At 66.8% G+C, this 18,271-nt stretch overlaps 3 protein-coding genes across 8 annotated transcripts; 2 read left to right on the forward strand and 1 right to left on the reverse strand.

Moving 5' to 3' along the window:
• Window positions 1-1,476: 1,476 nt before the first annotated feature.
• Window positions 1,477-8,884, forward strand: LOC125118318 (protein EOLA1-like). 6 transcript variants are annotated; one of them, XR_007132813.1, is made up of 5 exons: window positions 1,477-1,845; window positions 2,478-2,528; window positions 4,789-5,070; window positions 5,811-6,638; window positions 6,925-8,884. XR_007132813.1 is itself a non-coding variant. In XM_047764627.1 (5 exons), the coding sequence occupies exons 4-5, from the start codon at window positions 4,818-4,820 to the stop codon at window positions 6,032-6,034; spliced, it is 477 nt and encodes a 158-aa protein (XP_047620583.1). In that variant the 5' UTR covers window positions 1,756-1,845; window positions 2,478-2,547; window positions 4,624-4,696; window positions 4,789-4,817; the 3' UTR covers window positions 6,035-8,884. The 6 variants fall into 6 exon arrangements, 5 of the variants coding, with proteins under 5 accessions (XP_047620580.1, XP_047620583.1, XP_047620584.1 ...); XM_047764627.1 differs by adding an exon at window positions 4,624-4,696 and having other exon boundaries at window positions 1,756-1,845; window positions 2,478-2,547; window positions 5,811-8,884; XM_047764624.1 differs by having other exon boundaries at window positions 5,811-8,884.
• On the reverse strand, window positions 7,339-8,762 carry LOC125118144 (heat shock transcription factor, X-linked member 3-like). The gene is made up of 2 exons (XM_047764271.1): window positions 8,283-8,762; window positions 7,339-7,917 (listed from the first exon to the last, which is right to left on the reverse strand). Exons 1-2 carry the CDS (start codon window positions 8,760-8,762, stop codon window positions 7,339-7,341), a joined length of 1,059 nt encoding a protein of 352 aa, XP_047620227.1.
• Window positions 8,885-12,498: 3,614 nt separating the features above from the next.
• Window positions 12,499-14,628, forward strand: LOC125118319 (melanoma-associated antigen 10-like). The gene is given in 3 exon segments (XM_047764629.1): window positions 12,499-13,409; window positions 13,688-13,875; window positions 13,877-14,628. Coding segments are annotated over 2 exon segments (771 nt in total). The 5' UTR covers window positions 12,499-13,409; window positions 13,688-13,743; the 3' UTR covers window positions 14,516-14,628.
• The last annotated feature ends 3,643 nt before the right edge of the window (window positions 14,629-18,271 follow it).

An 18,271-nucleotide genomic window follows, 5' to 3' on the forward strand; every position in this document is an offset into this window, starting at 1 on the left:
GGACAGCAGCCACCCGCCCGGGAGGAAGAGCCCTGGGGAGGACGAGCCCTGGGGAGGACGGGGCGGGCAGGTACAGAGTGCCACCAGGACTCACAGACACGAGGGCCTGACACTCGGGCCAGGCGGAGCAGGGGATGCCGCAGCTATGCCTGGAAGGAGGACAGGAGTTTGTCAGGACAAGAGGGGCCACTGTCTCCGGGCCGGCACACCACATGTGTCACAGCGTCGAGTCCCAGGAGAGCACGTGCGGGGCCACAAGGAGGGAGAGCTGGGGCCACTGGAAGGCCCTCTGGGCCCAGAGGCGTTGGGGCGTAAACAGGCTGGGCCAGGTTGTCAGCCCAGGGGTGACAGATGTGCACTGGGACACGGAATCCGTGGCGAGTGGGCACACACTGGAATAGGAGACAGCAGGCGTCCAGGCCTCTGGGGAGGCTCAGGTGATGGCACCTGCCCCCCACGCCCCCACCCGTGGGCCATGAGGCCTGATCTCAGGAAGGAGCAGCATTTCTTCTGAGCAGACACTTGGGAGGCAGGGACACAGGACTTGGTCATCCGGGAAGTGGGAGGCGGGGGGCGGGGGGAGGGCAAGGAGGCAGGGCGACAGTAAGGGACACAAGGAGCAGAGCCAGGAGGGTGGCATGAAGCCAGCCCCACCTGGGAGAGGACAGGAAAAGACTTCTGAGCGGAAGTTGGCTTTGTCTGGAACAGGTCAGGTGCCAGAGGCAGCCAGACACCCGGCGGGGATCCTTCCTCTCACCTGCAGAAAACATCCCACAAAGACCGCCCCTAGGGACTCAGCCACCAGTCCCAGGGTGGCTTGGAGAAGGGGAGCGGGCCTGGGCGGTCGCCCCAAGGTGCAGGACTCGGCCCAGAGGCCCTGCCCGCTCCCCGCCTCCCGCCGCGGCCTGGCCTAGGTCAGGGGCTCAAAAGGGCACTGCCTGGCCTCCACCAAGGAGCTGGCTGAGCCCATCTGGCCTGGGCTCCCAGGGCCACACACAGAGCCATCCCTGTCAGCTTTGCCCCAGCTCCTCCCCGCTGCTCCGGCTCCACCCCAGCCCCTCCCCGCGGCTCCACCCCCGCCCCGCCCCGCCCCGCCCCTGCCCCTCCCCGCGGCTCCAGCTCCGCCCCAGCTCCTCCCCCCTCCGCCCCACCCCGCCCTGCTCCGCCCCAGCTCCGCCCAGCTACTCCCTGCTCCTCAGCACCCCCGCCCTGGTCCTTCCTCTGCGGCTCCTCCCAACTCGGCCTCCACTGCCACGAGCTCCTCCCACCCAGCTCGGCCAGAGGGACTTGTCCCAGCAACTCCCAGGCCATCCCCCAGCTCCTTCCCTCTCGCCTCAGCTCCTCCCCCCTCAGCTCCTCCCCACAGGGCACCCGAGACGCTCCCCCACCGGCTCCTCCTCTTCCACTCGTCCCCTCAGGGGACCCCAGAAGCCCCTCCCACCCCGGACTCTTCCCCCGCCCGGCACCACGCCCACTTCCTGTCCTCCTCGGGTCCCGCTCTGGACTCTGCTCTCGCGCCTTCGACCGGCCCGGTGGCCCCGCGCGCCTCAGACCCTGGGGGCTCCGACAATGCCTCCTAGCGGCCGGGGCCTGTGTGGGGAGGCGCGTTTGTTCTAAGCCCGTGTGACGTAACCGCGTACCTGCGGGCTGCGTCTGTACGTATGGACGTGCGTGCGTCCGCCCGGGCACGAAGGAGCGACTGCGTTTGCGCAGTGCCGCGCGCTGAAAGCACGCCCGCGGTGCCACCTGTCCGCGGTCCCGGGTCCCCGAGGCGGAGGACTGTCCTACCCGGTGGCCGAAGCCGGGCCCTCCCCGCGCGCCCACCACCCGCCGCGGCTGCGGACGGTACCTCTAGGCAGGGGTTTCCTGGGACTGGGAGCGCGCACGGGGCGGCCGAGGCCGCACTGTGCTGTTCCCTCCACCGCCACCATCCCACGCTGTGTGTGTGTGTGTGTGTGTGTCCCGGTGACGCGGGGCTGCAGGTCCAGTCCTGCCCTCCCGCCTCCCGCCAGGCCCCCAGGCTGTGACCTCATCGCGGACTCCTGACCCCCGCCGTGCGGTGCTCAGCTGCTCCTCCCAGGCTCCCCCTCCCAGTGGCACTAGCCGCGATGCCATGGAGGGTGACTGGCTGGCTGTAGGACCCCCAGGTCCTTCCCACCTGACATGTGCGGGGAGGTGTCTCCAGCTGGACCTGGGGGTCCACTGGGCTGTGAGAACACGATCAGTCAGTCGTGCGGGACGGATTTGAGTGCTGCGGGCTGGGACTCATGGGGACCCTGACTCAGCCAGCAGGGCTGGAGAGCCCCACTGCCCTGCTGCAGAACCAGCCCTGAGTGAGCGCTTGTGGTCATGTGCGGTTCTCCTGAGGAGGGCCCTCCTGGGGCCCGGGGGTCTCCAGTCCCTGCTCTGGCTCCTCTGCCAGCACTGCTGTCTTGTAGCTGATGAGCTTTGCTCTCATCCCTCTGGTCCTCGTGCAGGTGAAGACACGGAGGCAAGAGGAAGAGGTTGCTCCGCGGGCCGCCGAGCAGGTGCCTTGTGCCTGGAGAGGTAGGGGGGCCCTCGGCACCCTTCTTCCCTTTAGGGCGACATCAGCTCTCTCCAGGGATGCCGCCCACACAGTTCAGGTGTCATGGGTGTGCTTTGGTGGCGGCACTGAGAAGAGGGTTGGCTGAGAAGCAGTGGCGGAAACTGGCACACCTGAGCTCGAGTCACATACCCCAGAGAGGAACCAGACGGGGCCAGGCCACAGGGGCCAGCCAGCCTCCCCCATGCCCGATCCAGACAGAGTGAATAGGGCGCCCCTTTGTCACCCACCAGGTTGGCGCAGGTGAAGCGGGCTGATGATGCTCAGGGCCAAGCAGCATGTGAGGAGCCCCTGCCTGTGGGCCGTGGGGTGCACACGGGAGCCTTTGTGGGGGTGTCGCTGGCGTGGGGAGGCATCTCGGGGTGTGCGCCGTGCGGCCGGGGCCTCACGCGGTCTTCAGTCCGTGTGTGTTGATGGCGGCGGAGAGTGGGACCCCTCGAGCAGGGGAAGAGGCTGTAACTTGAGAACGGGACCCCACGTAGGCGGTGACACTGTGACATGGAGGAAGACGCCTGAGGTGCTGGAGTGGAGACACCACTCGGCACCCCGTGGCGACCTCTGCGTTCATTTGCCTGGACAGTCGTGTCAGAGTCCCCCCCACGGGGTGGCTTAAACTGCAGATCCGTGTGTTAGCTCAGGTCCTGGAGGCTGGAAGCCCGAGGTCAAGGCTCTTGTGAGGGCGGCTGTGAGCGGGAATCTGTCTCAGCCCTCCCGTCGCTGCCGGGCCTTTGCTGGCACTCCTCGGCCTCCCCTGGCTGGTACAGCTCTGCCTCCGTCTTCGCACGGAGTCCCCGTGTGCCTCTGTCTCTGCATGTCCCCATTCTAGGAGGCCTCGGTCCTGTTAGATGAGGGCCCCTCCTAATGCGCACATGGGAACATGATGAGCCCTGTAAAGACCTGTCCTTTCCATGGAAGGTCCTGCCGCGAGGTACTTGGGCTTGATTGGTCCGCCCGTGGATTTGGGGGAAGCCTCGGAACCCGTAACCGCCTGCCAAGGCCCTGAGGGAGGGGGACAGGTGGAATGGTCCGGGGATGGAGGGAAGGCCTTCATGGCCGTGGGGGGGCGAAGAAAGAGAAGAGGGGGCAGGAGCCAGGCGCGGTGGGGCCCGGTGGGTGCTGGTGAGAAGGGTGGATCAGCTCTGCTTGGGGAAGGAAACCCCTGGAAGGAAGTGGGCCAGGTGCCTTGGGCGCCTCGTCCCCCGACCTCACGGCCACGTGGGAACTGAGGCTCCTCTTTGTGGTGCGGCGACGTGGCTGAGGCTCAGGCCGTGGCCCTGCTCCTCCTGCCGCCAGCTGTGCCTCAGCGAGGAGGGGGAGGGGCCCCTCCAGGGACGAGCAGAGCAGACGGGGCCCAGGGTGCCTGCAGTCGGGCCCCCGGGAGTCACGGGCTGCCTCTTTGTTCCTGGGCGCCTGGTCCTCAGCTGTAGAGTGGGGGGTGACAGTAACCGAACCGCCTGGGTTCTCTGATGATTGGATTCTGCCGTCCCTGGATGGGGTCCGCCCCAGGGCCGGGGCGTGGAGCGGGACCGAGGGCACCAGGGCCTGTGCTGGTCTCCTGTGTCCTGTCTCTGGGCTCCGGTTGGGGGCAGGGCATCTGCTGACAGCGGAGGGCAGAGGTGCAGGAAGGGTGGGAGGAGGGTGGCTCCCAAAGGTCTGGGGAGGAGACTGCTGGCGGGCCGCCTGAGACCCGTGGGGCTGCCGCCGGGGCCTGGCTGAGGTTGGATACCAAGGGCTTGCCTGCCCTCCGCAGCCCTGGAGCAGGGCGGGGAAGATGGGGCATCTGTGATGCTTTGGGCGGGGCAGGGGCAGGGGCGGGGCCGGGGGCGGAGCCAAGCCCGGACTGTCCAGCTCTGTGCCAGGAGGGGGCTGGAGCCTGGCCGCTCTGCTGTGGAGCCATGGGGCCCTCGGTCCTCTGTGCTCCCCCCGGAGCCCAGGGGCCTCTGTTGTAGAACTGACCACATGCCTTTCCCTCGCTGTCCCCACCCTCCTTCGTGCGCTCCCCACGGACTCCATCGGACGGGCGCCCCCCCCCCCCCCAGTGCCAGGCCCTGTCTGCTGAGCGCGTGGACGCAGGAGGAAGGAGCCGGCGCTCTCTGGTCCCCCTCCCCCCGGGTCAGTGGGCTCTCGGGGCGCGTTGGGGTGCGGTCAGGGCCATGGGCCGGGGCGGCAGGCCCGCTGACCCCTGTGCTTCTGTGTTTCCGCAGCCGCGCGAGGCCCGGGGAGCTGTGCGGACATGAAGTTCGGCTGCCTGTCCTTCCGGCAGCCGTATGCGGGTTTCGTCTTAAACGGGGTCAAGACCCTGGAGACGCGCTGGCGGCCCCTGCTCAGCAGCCAGCGGCACCGCACGCTGGCCGTGCACATCGCGCACAGGGACTGGGAAGATGCTGCCTGGCGGGAGCTGCTGGGGGAGCGGCTGGGGATGAGCGCCGCCCAGATCCAGGCCCTGCTGCAGGCCGGGGAGAAGTTCGGCCGCGGGGTGATAGCGGGCAAGTGGCCCCGGGGAGCCCTGCTCAGGCACCTGCGCGGGCCGCCCCTCAGGCTGGCTGGCACCCCGGCTTCTGTGCCTGTTTGCTTGGGAACCGCTTGATGTGGGGGCTGAGCTTCCTCGACGCAGCGCCGCTTCAGAGGGGCAGCGAGGCCCTGGGCTGGGGTCGGGCCGAGGTTGCCGTTTGTGATCTGAGAGGCAGAGGCGGGCCAGGCCTGCATGTGGCCGTCCCCTCTCTGCGTGCACGTGGGTCTGTGTGTGCCCATGGCCCAGACCACGAGAGGCAACACGGTGCCCAGAGGCAGTCAGGTGGTCTCTGACCAGCCCTGGGGGCTTCCTGAACGAGTCCCCAACCCCTCCCTGGTGGAGGTCCCCGTTGGCACCTGTCACCTGGTGAGTTGCTTGGGGACCTGATCACGCATCGGTTCCCCGCACTGGCCGGGGCCCTTCTCGTCTGTGCCCGCTGCCTTCAGCGGTCGGGCCGGGACCTGCCCTGCCGGGGACCCGGGTGGGGTCGTTGAGGCCCAGGCCTCCCCTTTTCATTTGTCTCCCCCCTCGGCCTTGCCCCGAGCTCCCTGAGCAGAGGTTGGCGCATCCCAAATGCTCAGCCAGAGGGACCCGACCCCCTGCTTCACCTCTAGCGGTTGTGACGCTGAAGAGCCCTGCTCTCTTCGGGGGGGGGGGGGGGGGGGCTTGGTTTAGGGGAGGGAGACAGCCGTGCGCTTCTCTCTCTGTGCGCAGGGCTCGTGGACGTCGGGGACACCGTGCTGTGCCCAGAAGACCTGAGTGCCGATGAGCTCGTGGAGCTGGAGAACCAAGCGGTCCTGACCGGCCTGCAGCACAAGTACCTGACGGCGCTCGCGAACCCCCGGTGGCTGCTGGAGCCCGTCCCCAGGAGAGGCGGGAGGGACGTCTTCCAGGTCGACATCCCCGAGCACCTGATCCCCTTTGGGCAGGAAGCCTGACCAGCGTGGGCTCTCGAGGGAAGGTGACCGAGAGACCGGCTGAACCGTGACGCTGTCAACTCGCCGTCGCGCCCAGACGTGCCCATCTGGTTCTGTCTGGATTGGCGCCGCCCACTCTGTGCTGTTGGCGGACACAGATGTGACACTCGGGTGCCAGGATCGGGGGGCGGGGGGGGCTCCCTGTGCGCTGCCACTCGGGGCTCGGTGACAGCATCTCGAGGACTTGGACCTTTAGGCAAAGGGGCAGCTGCCCTGGCCTTGCTTGGGTCCTGCTGATCTAGACGTGATAGGGAGAGGGGTTTGGAGAGAACCGGGGGGTGTTTGCCCCCTTTGCTCCGGTGAAGACTCCTAGGATGTTTGAACAGCGTCGGGGCCGGTGGGGAAGGCTGGCAGCGGGCACTGAAGGCTTGCCTGGGAGTGACCGGCCGGCGACGGCCTGGTTCCCGGGGAAGGGGACGGCCGACTCAGAAACGGGGCGCTGTCTGTCCGCGCAGGGGCTGCCTCTTGTCCCGTTGAAAAGCATCCCCAGGCTCAGGAAGCGCACGCGTGAGCCGTGCTGCTTCACGTCCAAAGAAAGGCCCCTAAATCCAGCCCTGCTGGCAAGGTGAGAAGTGCTGCCGTTCCCTTGCTGGACACCTTTTACTGATGGGTGGGCTTTGGGCTCATGTGTTAGCGGGGTTTCTAGTGCCTGTTGCCTGTGCGGGTGACGGGCTTTCCGCCAGGTGTTGGCCGGAGCGGCCTGTCCCCGGTGAGCCAGGCTGCCCTGCTCACCCGTCCCTTGGCGGGGGGTGGCGGGGGGGTGGCCCTGGCTTCCGGGGTCTTCTTTGGGAGGCCCTGGACGGTGAGCAGAGGACGCTCAGCTGCTGATCAGAAACTTCTGGCATCCCAAGGGGGCCCGTGAGGAAGACCTTTCGGCTGCAGCACGCACGAGGGGTGGGACATGCTGCCCACGGTCAGGAGCCGGGCCGCTCTGTCTCCTGACCGGCAGGCAAGGCCCGGGGACCAGACCTTCCGGGGCTGGCCCAGTGCCCCAGCCACATCCTTGGCCGCGTGTGCGACATGCTGCCGCTTCAAGTGCAAGCGGACGACGGGACCGAAGCCGACTCGGGCCGGGGTTTGCAGCCTCGCGGGGCTTCCGTGGGGACGTGTGGCGAACAGAAGGTGAGAGAGAGAGAGAGCACAGACTCGCGGTTCTCATTCCGTGGTTTATTTCCTCCCGTGGGGTTTTGCTCGTCTTTATTGAGGCCCAGGCTGGGTTTCTGGTTCGGGGTGGTGCTTTTTGTCTGTGACCAGGGCCCGCGCGCTCAGGGACTTGGGTTGTCCTTGAACGGCTCGCAGAGGGCACTCTTGTGATCTGAGGAGCCCTCCTGCCCCTCGTCCCCTTCGGGGGCCTCGTTTGGGGCCGTGACTGGAAGGGCCACCAGGAGGATGGAGGAGCAGATGGTGTACAGAGACAGCACCGAGCCGTACGCTGGGCAAACCGGGAGGCTGGTGGGCACGTCCCCTGCACTGTCACTTCCGGCGGTAGCCGGGGGCCCACACATGACATTCCTGGACGTGCCCTCCCCACTGGGGCCACCTTGCTCACGGAGGGGCTGGTGTGCCCCGGCCTGCCCGGCTACACTGCTCCTGGACCAGAGGCCAGAGAACGTGAAAACCCGGGTGGCACCGGGCCCCTGAGCACTGGGAGCTTCCTTCGGGGCCTTGGAGCTGGCGGCCTCCTTGGTGGGATCCTGGAGACGGAGCCGCGGGGAGCGTCTCGTGGGCAGGAGCTGCTTCTTTCTCTTTGGGCCCGGCCCGCTGGCTCCCCGCGGAACCCGCGCTCCCTGGATGTTCTCGACCAGCAGAGGCTTGTCTCTCTGAAAGTTGGAGTTGCGGTAGATCTGAAACGAGAGGGGTCAGGTTAGCCGTTCCGGGAGAAAAGAGGCGCCCTCCCCCGAGGGCCCGCAGGAGCCGGGGGTCAGAGGCCTCCGCCTCGCCTGGCACGAGCTCACGCCGCCTGGGCCCAGGTGTTCGCCTAGCTGCCTGCCACCAAGTGACCCCCCCGGATCTGTGCCGCCCCCCCCCGCAGGTTTTCTCTAAGCGGGTGGGTTTAAGGGCACAGGCTCCCTCTTGGCCCCTTTAGCCCCGTCTCCGGTGAAGAAGGCGCCCCTCGGAAAGGGGAGCCTCTGGGCCCGTCCGGCGTCTGGTCTGCCCGGAAGAGGCTGGTGCAGCCGCGAGCGTAGGGCGCAGAGGGCCACTACGCTACCATCATCCGCTCCTTGCCCGGAGAGCCCGCCGAAGGGCCGGCCGGGCGTAGTTTGCTGAATCCGTGGAGGTTCAGCTGCCGGATGAAGCCCTTCAAGCTGTCTGCCTCCAAGATGCTCTCCGCGCCTCTGCGGTGGAGAACCTCCCTCTGGAAGAGCTCCTGGTCGATGACCATCGCGTCGCCCGCGTCGTTCCAGCGCACAGACGGGAAGGCCTCGTCCTCCGCCACCATCCAGAGCTTTCTGGGGAAGGAGAGCCCGAGCCCGCGGCTGTTCGCCGAGCCGACGGCGCCTCGGCTGGGGCCCGGGGCGGGCGGGTTGTCTCGGGGGCCTGGCTCTGGGCTCTCGGCTCCGTCTCCGCGCTTCTCCGGGGCCTCCCTCGAGTCCCCCCCAGGATCCGGGGAGGGGCCTGGTGCCGGCTCCCCCTCAGCCGACGGGGCCCGCGTGGCTGGGCCTGCCTCGTGGCTACTCGGACTCGCCATGGACCAAGGCTAGATCCGGAGCAGCGGCCTCTGCCCGAGGCCGTATCTCGGGCCTCTCGGGTCAGAAGTGCCTTCCGTCCGGGTGGGGTCGCCCAATAAATACGGTCCGCAGCGTTCCAGAATCTCGGTCGTGGGGTAACCGGCCGCTGAAGTCGTTCTCTTCTGTCCTGGTCACGGGATGTCACAAAGGTGGTCTCGAGGGGGAGCCCGGCGCGGTGTGGGGGAGGGGAGGGGTCCGGGCCCCCAGCGCCTCTCGTTCCTCCAAGTAGAGAAAGGAGGGCTCAGCTTCCCAGGAGAGGCTCCCGCCTGCGGCCGGGCCCCTCGTCTCAAGGGGCCAGGCCTGTGTGGGTCGAGGCGCGTGATCCTGTCCCCACGCCCATCCCCAGAGATGGGGAGGCTCGGGGCTGGCCTCTGGGTTGCTGGAGGGCAGCCCCGGTTAGTCCCAGCTGGGCGACCCCCTGGACCGCAGGGCCCCTGGCGCCCGTCCCTCCCAGCAGGTGGCGGTCCCGCGCGGGCCGCTCGCCTTAGCCTCGGTTGGTGGCCCTCCCCCTCCCCCCCCCCGCACCCTGCCACCGGCTTGGGTCTCTCCCAGCTGCCCCCGCTGCTAGGTTGGGGCTGTGCAGATGGGCCCGAACAGAGTCCTGTGGCCTGGCCCCTGGGCCCAGCTGTCCCCACGCCGGGACTCCCGTTCAACATCAGTGTCCCACAGGCGCCTCAGACCCAGGGTTCCCCACAAGGCCGCGTGGGCGTGGATGGCCACAGCCTCCCAGGGGCTTCGGAGCCTCCTTTCGAGCTCTGCTTGCCCCCAGCCTCATCCCTGTCCACGTCACAGGGGGATTGCCTTTAGCTGCCGTTGCTTCCCATTGAGACGTCTCACTGCCCAGGAGAGCTCCCTTGGGAACACCTGCCTTGGTCCTTTTCCGGTCACCTCCCCAGACCCTCGGGCTCAGCCTCCCGCAAGGCTGCCCCCAAACCCCTATTTGCTTTCCACTCGGGGAAAGCACAGCTTCCCTGGCCCCAGCTTCCTGGCCTCCCACCTCCACCGTCGGTCTCCTGGGTCGCGCCCCTCTGAAGTCCCACATGTGGCTTCGGCATGTCCGGCCCTGTTGAAAGCAGCGTCTCCGCGGCCTGCTCCCCTTGCCAGCCCGGCCCTCCTCCCCGCAGCCCCCTCCACCCCCGCCCCTCTCCCGCCCTTCCCTTGGGGGCAGGACTTGCTTTGCTGGCAGGTTAGATCCTTTCCAAGGGGCCAGCTCGACCCAGACTCACAAGGAGGCAAGGAGACCTCCCACGGGCTGAGCTAGACAGGCCTGCGGGGAGCCCCGGCCACGTGGACTTGACAAGAGAGGCGGGTCTGGGTGGGGGATGGGAGGAAGCCCGCATGAGGGGCCTCTGTCTTCTCCCTGGGGGCGGGGGGTGGGGTGGGGTACGCCCGTGGGCTTGGCCATGTGTGTGCTCCAGCCCTTGTGGGCGACGTTGGTCTTACCAGTCACCGTGTCGGGGATGGAGTGGCAGCTCGGAAGGCCCATCTGCAAGGAGCCTCGGTCCTTGTCCCAGCTCTGCCGCTCCGCAGGGCCACTTGCCCCTTCCGAGGGCTCTGCCTTGGTGCTAAAAGAGGAGAACAGAGAGGGTTCGAAGGGTCCCTTCAGCGCAAGGACCGGGAGGGACCCTTGATGGAGCTCCCGGGCCTAGATCGGCGTGGGCCCTGGTCTCTGTGCTTCCAAGCAGGCTTCCAAGCATTGCTCCGGGTCATTTCATCCCAGAGGGCTTGACCTTAGAGGCTGGGAAGGTCAAGGGAGGCCCTGGGTGGCGTCTCCGAAGGGGCTGTGCGTGGGGTCAGCCCGGCGGTGAGGCCGCCCCTCCCTCCCCGCCGGGGACCTGCCTGGCTGGCTGTGGGTTTTCTCGCCCTTGGCCTGGGACGCTTCAGTCGCTCAAACACAAGCCCTGGGGCCGTCCGAGGCCTGCCTCTTCCAGCCTCAGCCTCCAGCCCCTGCGCTTGGCCTACCCGCCCTGGTGTCCGCCAGCCCAGAGGCCCTCGGGCCGCTGTCCGTCACCGTCGGCTGGGCGCTGTTCTGGGACACACCACGCGCTCCCTGTCGGGGACGGTGCTCCTGCTGCCCCCGCGGGTGGCCGGGCCCCTCTCTGTCCAGGGTCCGGCTTCCACTTCAAGGCCGCCTCCCGGGTCAGGCCTTCCTCCAGGCCTGGGCCCCCAGCCCAGCTGCCGCGGCCCGTCCCTGGACTGTCCCTAGGCACGGGGCCCTCCTGTGCCCCCCCAGGGGTGGGTGTGTCTGTCCCCCCTCCAGACCAGGAAGGGGGTGGTAGAGGAGGGGCGAGACCACCACGTGAACCGGGTCCCCAGCGTGTACACTGGATTGAACAGCCTTCTGTGCCACCAGGAGCTGGCTTTAGTGGCCGTGAACACAGCTCCGCCTGCTAAGGGGCACAGTCACCTTGGCGGTGCTGACTGCTCTGCAGGGCTGCACAGTGACCCTTCTCGGCTGTCCCGGGCAGGTGGCAGGGAAGGGCCACCCCCGGCCCTGGAGGCGGGAGTGGCGGCCCAGGTTCCACTGTGAGGAGGATGGAGAGCGGGAGCGGCCCCCCCCGCACCGCCTAGCCCACCCCTCCCCCCGGGCCGGGGGCGTCCAGTCCGCCCGGAAGCCACCCGCTCGCGGCCGCGGCCGCAGCAAAGGAGGGTTTCTTGTCCGATGATGTCTCATCAGGCAGGCAGTCGTCCAAGGCTAAGGGCGCGCGGGCCGACCTGTCCTGGCGGAGAGACACCGCGCGGTGGCGCTGGGCGCGGCGGGCCTTTCCAGGGGAGCCCCTTGCGGGCTTGCTTCCAGCCCCTTTGCTCCCTGGCGGAAGGGAGACCCGGTTCCAGGGCTGCCCCGGGGGTCCCTTCCCTCCAGAAGCTGCAAAGTCTCCTCTAGGGACCTTGTCCCAGGAGGCACGGTGTCGTTCTGGTCAGCGCCAGGTAATCCCAGTGCAGTCTCTCTGTCTCGCTGGCTCTGGCTCTCTCGGTCTCAGCGACAAGCAGGACAGCAGGGCCCCAGAGCACGTGGCCGCCAGTCCTGACTCCCTGACATCCGGGTCTCAGAGAGACTGGGGACCTGGTACAGGGATGCGCGGGGCCTCAGGTGGGCTAAGGGGAGGGACCGGGCGCCATCAAACACAAATTGGGGCCCCTGAGGGTTCGAGGACGGAGGGGACCCGGGACGCCAGAAGAGAGTGGGCCCTGGGGAGGCCGCAGGGCGGGGAGGAGCACGTGGCCCCGTGTCCCGATTCCCGGACATCCGGGTCTCCGAGAGCCCGGGGACCGCGTCTCAGGCGCCAGGAGGCGGGGGACCCTCAGGTGGGCCTGCCACGTGCTGCCCGAGTCAAGGGCGGTACCCTGAGGGAGGCCTGAGGGGAGCCTGAACTCCAGAGCAGAGGTGGCCTGGGGAGGCCACAGGGCGCCACGACCACGGGTCCCAGAGAGCCTGGGGCCCTGGTCCAAGGCGGGGCGGGGCCTGAGGTGGGCCAAGGGGAGGGGCTCGGGCTGAGGCCTCAGGATGAGGAGCCCGAGCGCGGGGGGAGGGCCGCCGGGACCCCGAGTCGGAGGGGAGCTCAGCGACGCCCTCCCCGGAAGTCAGCCCCACCCCACCCCCACCCCCCGCCTCGGGAGCGACGAGCACGTGGCCCCGTGGCCCGACTTCCTGACATCCGGGTCTCAGGGCGACTGGGGCCCTGGATAAAAGGCGGGGCCTCCAGGGGGCAGAGGGAGCATCCGGGGTCCCGCCGGCACCCAGGTGAGGCCGCTCGGGGAGGCCCGAGAGACGCCGAGGCCTGGAACCGAGAGGGCGCGGGGCGGCCCCGGGCCGGGATGTGCCCACGAGGCCGGGCCCGTCGTCGGCTCCCGGGGCCCGGACAGACTGGGGCCTCGGAGAGACGAGCGGGCTCCACACGGGCAAACGGGGCGATGCCGGGCGTCCGGGCTGGGTCGCGGCCCTCAGATCCCGGCACAGCGAGGGAGCCTTTCTTTGCCCTGGCGCGGGGAGCAGGAGGCCCGGGGGAAGGATGAGCAGAGGACGCGGTTCCTGACCTCTGGCTGAGGGTCTCCGGGCCAGGAGGTCCCTGGACTGAGGGGTGGGGCTTCGGGGCGGCGGAGGGTGGACGCCCAGGACCCCCGGGGAGCACGGAGCAGACACCCCCCCCCCCGGCAGAGGGGCCCGGGCAGAGAGCTGCCCTGTGCTGGGTGCTGGGAAGCCAGGGAGAGGGGCGCACCCAGCAGTCTCCCCGGCCTCAGACCCGGGGGGAGGGGGGGGCGGCTGGGCAGGTGTGGCCACGTGTGGGCCCCTCACCTCTTCCGGGTCCGCGTGGGGTCTCGTTCTGAGTTTCCCTCAGGCTCGCAGGGGAGAGGGCCTGGGCCTGGCAAGAAAAGGCGAGCAGAGGCCGGAGCCCTGAGGGGACCACCCAGCGGGGACTGGGGGCCCTCCCAGAGTCCGGTTCAACCGTCCTTCCAGCACTGGAGGCCCGGGCTGTGCCACGGTCTACACCCGCGGTGCCCCTCCACTCCTCTTACAGAGTCTCCAGGAACCGGAGGTGAAGGCCCAGGTGTGAGGCCCGCGTCCTCGTGTCACAGAGCAGGAGGCCCAGGCTGTGCCAGGCATCCAGGTGAGGTGTGGGCCCCGAGTGTGGCCCCGGGGGCTCCCCATCCCAGAGCAGAGGGGACCCCACAAGGCCAAGTCACCCCATCCCCAGGGAGCCCCAGATCCACACGCTGAGCCGGCTGCACCCTGAGGAGCCACCTTGCGACCCCTTTCAGGGTCACAGGGACAGGCTGCCCAGGAGGAGAGCCGCCGTGAGGCCCGAGAGCCCCCCTAAGGAGGAGACGTGTAGGGAGGTGGCTGCGGTGCTCAGCCCGGGCCCCTCCCCCCCTCCCTCTCTCCCAGGCCCAGGGTCCCCATCTGCCACCACTGCACACCTGTCAGCTGTCCTGCCCTGCATCATGCCTGTGGATCAGCTGAGTGATCTCCGCAAGGTAGTGAACCAGCTGTTTCTGTCCGAGGAGGCCGCGACCCCGTCGCCCTCCTCCGCTTCGAGCCCCCCGCCCTCCTCTGTGGAAGCGGAGGCCTTGCCTCCAGGATGCTCTGCTGGCGATGATGGCTGACCTGGTGGAGTTCCTGCTCCTCAAGTATTGCGCCAACGAGCCCATCACCAAGGCAGAGATGCTGAACGTGGTCCCCGGAGATGCCCAGGGCCGCTTCCCCGACGTCCTGAGCCGCGCCTCCGAGTGCCTGCTGCTGGTCTTTGGCTTGGATCTGAAGGAGGTGGACCCCGGCGAGCACACCTACGCCCTGGCCCCCACCCTGGGCCTCACCTGGGATGGGGTGCTGAGCGGTCAGGAGCTGAGCCTGCCCAAGACCGGCCTCCTGGTGGTGGTCCTGGTCGTGATTTCCCTGCAGGGGGACCGCGCCCCCGAGGAGGTGATCTGGGAAACGCTGGGTGTCATGGGGGTGTGTGCCGGCATGGTGCACTGCATCTATGGGGAGCCCAGGGCACTCCTCACCCAGGTGTGTGTGCAGGAGGGGTACCTGGAGTACCGCCAGGTGCCCCACAGCGACCCCGCCCGCTACGAGTTCCTCTGGGGTCCCCGGGCCCACGCGGAGACCAGCAGGTTGAAAATCCTGGAGCACCTGCTCAGGGTCAACGGGAGGGTTCCCAGGTCGTGCCGTTTCCTGGCCGAGCAGGCGGTGAGGGAGGAGGAAGAGGAGCCCTGAGCCCGAGGGGCGGCCAGGCTCCTTGCAGGCCAGCAGCTTGTCCAGCAGCTTCGCTCTGTGTTTGAAGAGCGAGCAGGCAGCCTGCCAAGGAGCGGGGGCGGGCGAGGGGGGCACAAGGCGTGGGGCAGCCTGGGTGCCTTTTCTTTGTGAGCACGTGGGTTTTCAGCCCTGTTTCCTTTAGTCGTGTTGTAATGCTGTTCCGTTCACTAGAAATCTTGATAAACTTCAGGGTCTAACTTGGCGAACTGTATCAACCACAGGCGTATTGGTACTTACCTCGTTCAAGAAGACGGATTTGCCTTTCTGTAACAGATGTTTGTCAGTGTTGCCATTTGATTTAGTGACCCTGAGCCAGAGGACATGCCGCTGGAATCAGAATGGTTTGGGAAATGTGACAGTCCTTAGCAGTAAATGAGATGGGCCATGAATTCACTCAATAAAATTAAACGGTTAAGCCTTGCTTCCTATCCTACCTGTGTGTCATTCTTTAAAACTAAATATCTTTTTTCTTTTTTTTTTTTTACCTTTTCCTGGGCCACACCACGGCCATATGGAGGACCCAGGCTAGAGGTCGAATCAGAGCTATAGCCGCCAGCCTACGCCACAGCCACAGCCACGCGGGATCCTTAACCCACTGAGCAAGGTCGAGGACCGACCCCCAAACCTCATGGTTCCTCGTCGGATTTCTTAACCACTGAGCCACGCCGGGAAACGCGGAACACCTATCTTGAGTTGGATGTGTGTGGTTTTGTTCAGAAAGCAGGAGACGAGGCATCTGCGTCCGTAAGACCTCTGCTCACTGGCTCCTTTACTCCCAGACTCTCCCTGAGCCTCTGCTCTCTGGAAGGCCCCGTGTTCCGAGTGGGGACACGGCAATCCGGACACAGCCCTCACCAGAACGAGCGTCTAGGAGGCGCAACGATGAGAAGGACGGTGGAGAGATGCCTCCCCCGTCCCACAGAGCAAGTGGAAACGGGGCGGGCACGGGGGCTGCAGGAGCGAGCACCCGAGGCCTGAGCGGCCCCGAGCCGGGGCGGTTCGGGGCCTGCGGGACGGACGCCTTCTGCGGGGAGGCGAATATGATGAAGTCGCGAGACCGGAGGTGGCGGCGGCCAGCCCGTGGCCGCCGTGTCTTCGGCGGGTAGAGGCAAGCCTGAAATGCCCCGGCTTGCAGGAGACGTTCCCTTTGGGTCATGGGCACAGCTCCCGGGGGCCGCAGGTTAACGTTGCCTTTGGTCAGGGAGGGGCAGACCCCCGCTTCTCCCGCCTGAGGTTCTTCTATGTATATTCCAAGGATACTCAGTATTTTCCAAATGGGCCATGCGTGGAGTTTGGTTCGTTATCTACTCGGTCTTGCTGTTACATCGTGGAAGCAGTTTTGCTACCCACCCCCAGTTGTTCCGTAGGATTTTCAGTGGGGTTGTCTGCTTTGAAACTGGCTCCTGGAGTTCCCATCGTGGCTCACTGGAAACGAATCTGACTGGCATCCATGCGGTTTGCAGGTTCGCTCCCTGGCCTCGCTCCGGGGGTTAAGGATCTGGCGTTGCCGGGAGCTGTGGTGTAAGGTCCGGCAGACGCGGCTGGGATTTGCATTGCTGTGGCTGTGGTGTAGGCCAGCGGCTACAGCTGCGATTCCATCATAGCCTGGGACCCTCCATATGCTGATCAGCTGCGGGGGCCGGTCATGAAGCAAAGGCGTGGATTGAGGAATGGTCCCGAGGACCCGGGGAGGATAGGTCCCCGGGGGCTGCACTCCAGAGCCTCTGGACGCTCCTCGAGGGGAAAGATGGCTCCTTTTGACACGCTAGCCTGGTTTTCCAAGGAACATCCTCAGCCCTCCTCCCACGGACTCTAGCCACGTTCCTGCTCCCCCTGCAGGTGGCCGACTTGCCTTTTGCCTGATGGCGCGTGGGAACGGGTCAGGAAGTTCTGGCGAGTGGAGGGCACCCGCGACTGTCCCTGCGTCCAAAGGAAAGAGCCCGTTCGCAGCCTGGGGAGACCCTGGTGTCACCGTGCAGGCGGAGGGCAGGACAGTGCTTGGTTGTGGGGGTGGGGGGCGTAGGGAGAAGCCTCCCGCTGCCCACGGGCGGGATCTTGGCAACTAAACCAGTCTGGGGTTCGAACGCCGCTTGTGCATGGGCGTCCCCTGGAAAACAAGGCAGGATCGCAGGCCCACTGGCCTGCTCAGTGAAACCTTCCCGCCACCAAACCGAGGGCCACGATTTCCCCGGCCCATCACGCCAGCTTGCATTTGCTGAGGACCAAGGACGCGGCAAGTGCTGGGCGGGCACTCCCGGCTCCTGGTCCCCGCCACTGCTTCCTGGAGGCTGAGACAAGGCCTTGATGTAAATGCACAAACATTCTGAAATATGAGAGTGTTGAAAATGACTCTTTTAAGGAGTTCCCGTCCTGGCTCAGTGGTTAACGGAATCCGACTAGGAACCATGAGGTTGGGGGTTTGCTCCCTGGCTTTGCTCAGTGGGTTAAGGATCTGGCATTGCCGGGAGCTGTGGTGTAGGTCTCAGACGCGGCTTCGGATCCCGCGTGGCGTGGCTCTGGCATAGGCTGGCAGCTACAGCTTCGATTCGACCCTTAGCCTGGGAACCTCCATATGCCGCGGGAAGCAGCCCAGAAAAGGCAAAAAGCCAAAAAAAAAAAAAAAGACTTTTTGAATCCAAAAATAGTTAAATCACAAGAGTATATTGGTGGGAAGAAACCATTCCACTGCTGCGGAAGCTCTCTGGGCTCCAGGCGGTGACCGCCCACCCCAGGGCTGGGCTCCCCCAGAAGCAGGAAGGGCTCCTGAGTGAGTGTGTGATGGAAGCCCTGCCCAGCCCATGTCCATTCAGGGCCCAGGCGAGGACCCGGGCGGCTGCTCCCAGGGGCACAGTCAGAAGGTGGTGTGTGGGTGCTGGGCCTGCTGTCCCCTAGAGGCTCCAGGATAGCCAGGATGCAGAGAGGGCGGGGGACGGGGCACCCAGGAGTCTGGGCGCCTTGGGAGGTGTCCTGGGCTGGTGCCGCCAGAGGGGCCCAGGAGGGGCCCAGACCCCTGGGGGCAGGCGTGGGCGTGCAGCCCAGGGGCGGGCGCTGAGCTTTGAGGCAAGAGCCAGGTGGGGCCCGTGCAGTCCCCTCCCCGCTGCCCTCTTTCCAGGCTCCCAGCTTCTCTTCCATTCTCCTCCCCGCGAGGCTGGGCTGGCCGGGGGGGAGAGGCCAGAGCAGCTGGGGAGCTGGGGGCCGACCCTCCGGGGATGCTGAGGAGGAGCCCCAGGAATCAGGGCCGTTCTCCTCACCCGGGGACAGCACGAAGCGCAGGCCGCGCTGACGCGCCCCCCAGGAGCTCACGTCCTGTGTCTTTGTCCCGGAATGGGAAGTGCCAGCCGCTGGCCCTTTCTGGGCCTGGGCAGGCCTGGAGCACATCCAGAGAGGCGCACTCGTGGCTTGTGGAATTGCCCAGGCCAGGGATGGAACCCGAGCCACAGCGCTGACCCACGCCACGGCTGGGCCAGCGAAGGCTCCTTACCCCACTGCACCCCAGCAGGAACTGCAAAGCAAACCAACACACAGAACCAGAACTACAAACCTTTTCATCAGCGCCGTGGATGCAGACAAAGCCTTCGAAACCTATTCAACACGGGCTCGTGGTCAAACCTTAAAGCAAATAAGGTTGGAAGGGAAATCGCCTCTCCTACAAGTGGCAGCAAATAGCCAACACTGTGAAATACTAGGAGCATTCTTACGAGGGCCAAAGCCTAGGAA

The sequence above is a fragment of the Phacochoerus africanus genome, chromosome X (genome assembly GCF_016906955.1).
Source record: "Phacochoerus africanus isolate WHEZ1 chromosome X, ROS_Pafr_v1, whole genome shotgun sequence".
Lineage (NCBI taxonomy): Eukaryota > Metazoa > Chordata > Mammalia > Artiodactyla > Suidae > Phacochoerus > Phacochoerus africanus.